The sequence below is a fragment of the Camelina sativa genome, unplaced genomic scaffold, assembly GCF_000633955.1.
Source record: "Camelina sativa cultivar DH55 unplaced genomic scaffold, Cs unpScaffold04072, whole genome shotgun sequence".
Classification (NCBI taxonomy): Eukaryota; Viridiplantae; Streptophyta; class Magnoliopsida; order Brassicales; family Brassicaceae; genus Camelina; species Camelina sativa.
In genome coordinates, this window is record NW_010925168.1 from 1 (window position 1) to 691 (window position 691).

Genomic DNA, 691 nt, shown 5'->3' on the forward strand with positions numbered 1-691 from the left:
AGGAAGTTATCCTTGATAGCAAGCAAAGGATCTCTAACAACAAGCTCATCGTCTTTATAAGCTTCTCTCAACACAGCAGTCTTGATCCCTCCTTTGAGCGACAAGTAGAAAATACCTGAATGGCGGGTGAAAACAGTGGAGAAGGCGTTAGAAAACCTGAATTCATCGCAGAACTTGCCAAGCGTAGGGACAGGGACCCTTTTCAACAGAGACAGAGAGAGCAACTCGTGCACAAGACCAACAGTTCGTTTCTCCATTTCCTTAGACGCTTGGTCTAAATGAGACACATCTTGATATGGTGATATGTAGTCTTGCTCTAACCAGTCCCTAGTCCACTCTCTCATCTCCTTCCTCAGGAAAAACCCAGACGGCAACTTCACATTGAAATTGGGGCGAACCCTGACACCGGTTTTGAGGGTCTCTTCTTCTGCTCTCAGCTCGATCGTAGACTTGGCGAAATCAGGGTTCCAAGAGACGAGCTCCAGAAAGGAGTTACCTTGTTCAGGCAAACCCTTAAGCCTGAAATAATTTGGGTATTTCTGAACCAAATTCACCAGAAAATCATTGGGAAACCCAAAATCCCTCTTCACGTGAACAAGCTTATCAGCAGAGATGACCTTATCTTTGGCCATCATAAGCAATTTGCAGAGCTTGGAAACAAGAAAGGGCTCGTTCTCGGCGTAAATCCTCT

At 45.4% G+C, this 691-nt stretch overlaps 1 protein-coding gene across 1 annotated transcript; it reads right to left on the bottom strand.

The window, feature by feature from the left end:
* Positions 1–5: 5 nt before the first annotated feature.
* LOC109131741 (protein ROOT PRIMORDIUM DEFECTIVE 1-like) lies at positions 6–686 on the bottom strand (the record flags this gene model as incomplete). The annotated part of the gene is made up of 1 exon (XM_019242916.1): positions 6–686. A coding segment is annotated over one exon (681 nt), but the record flags the coding sequence as incomplete, so codon positions are not given.
* Between the last annotated feature and the right edge of the window lie 5 nt (positions 687–691).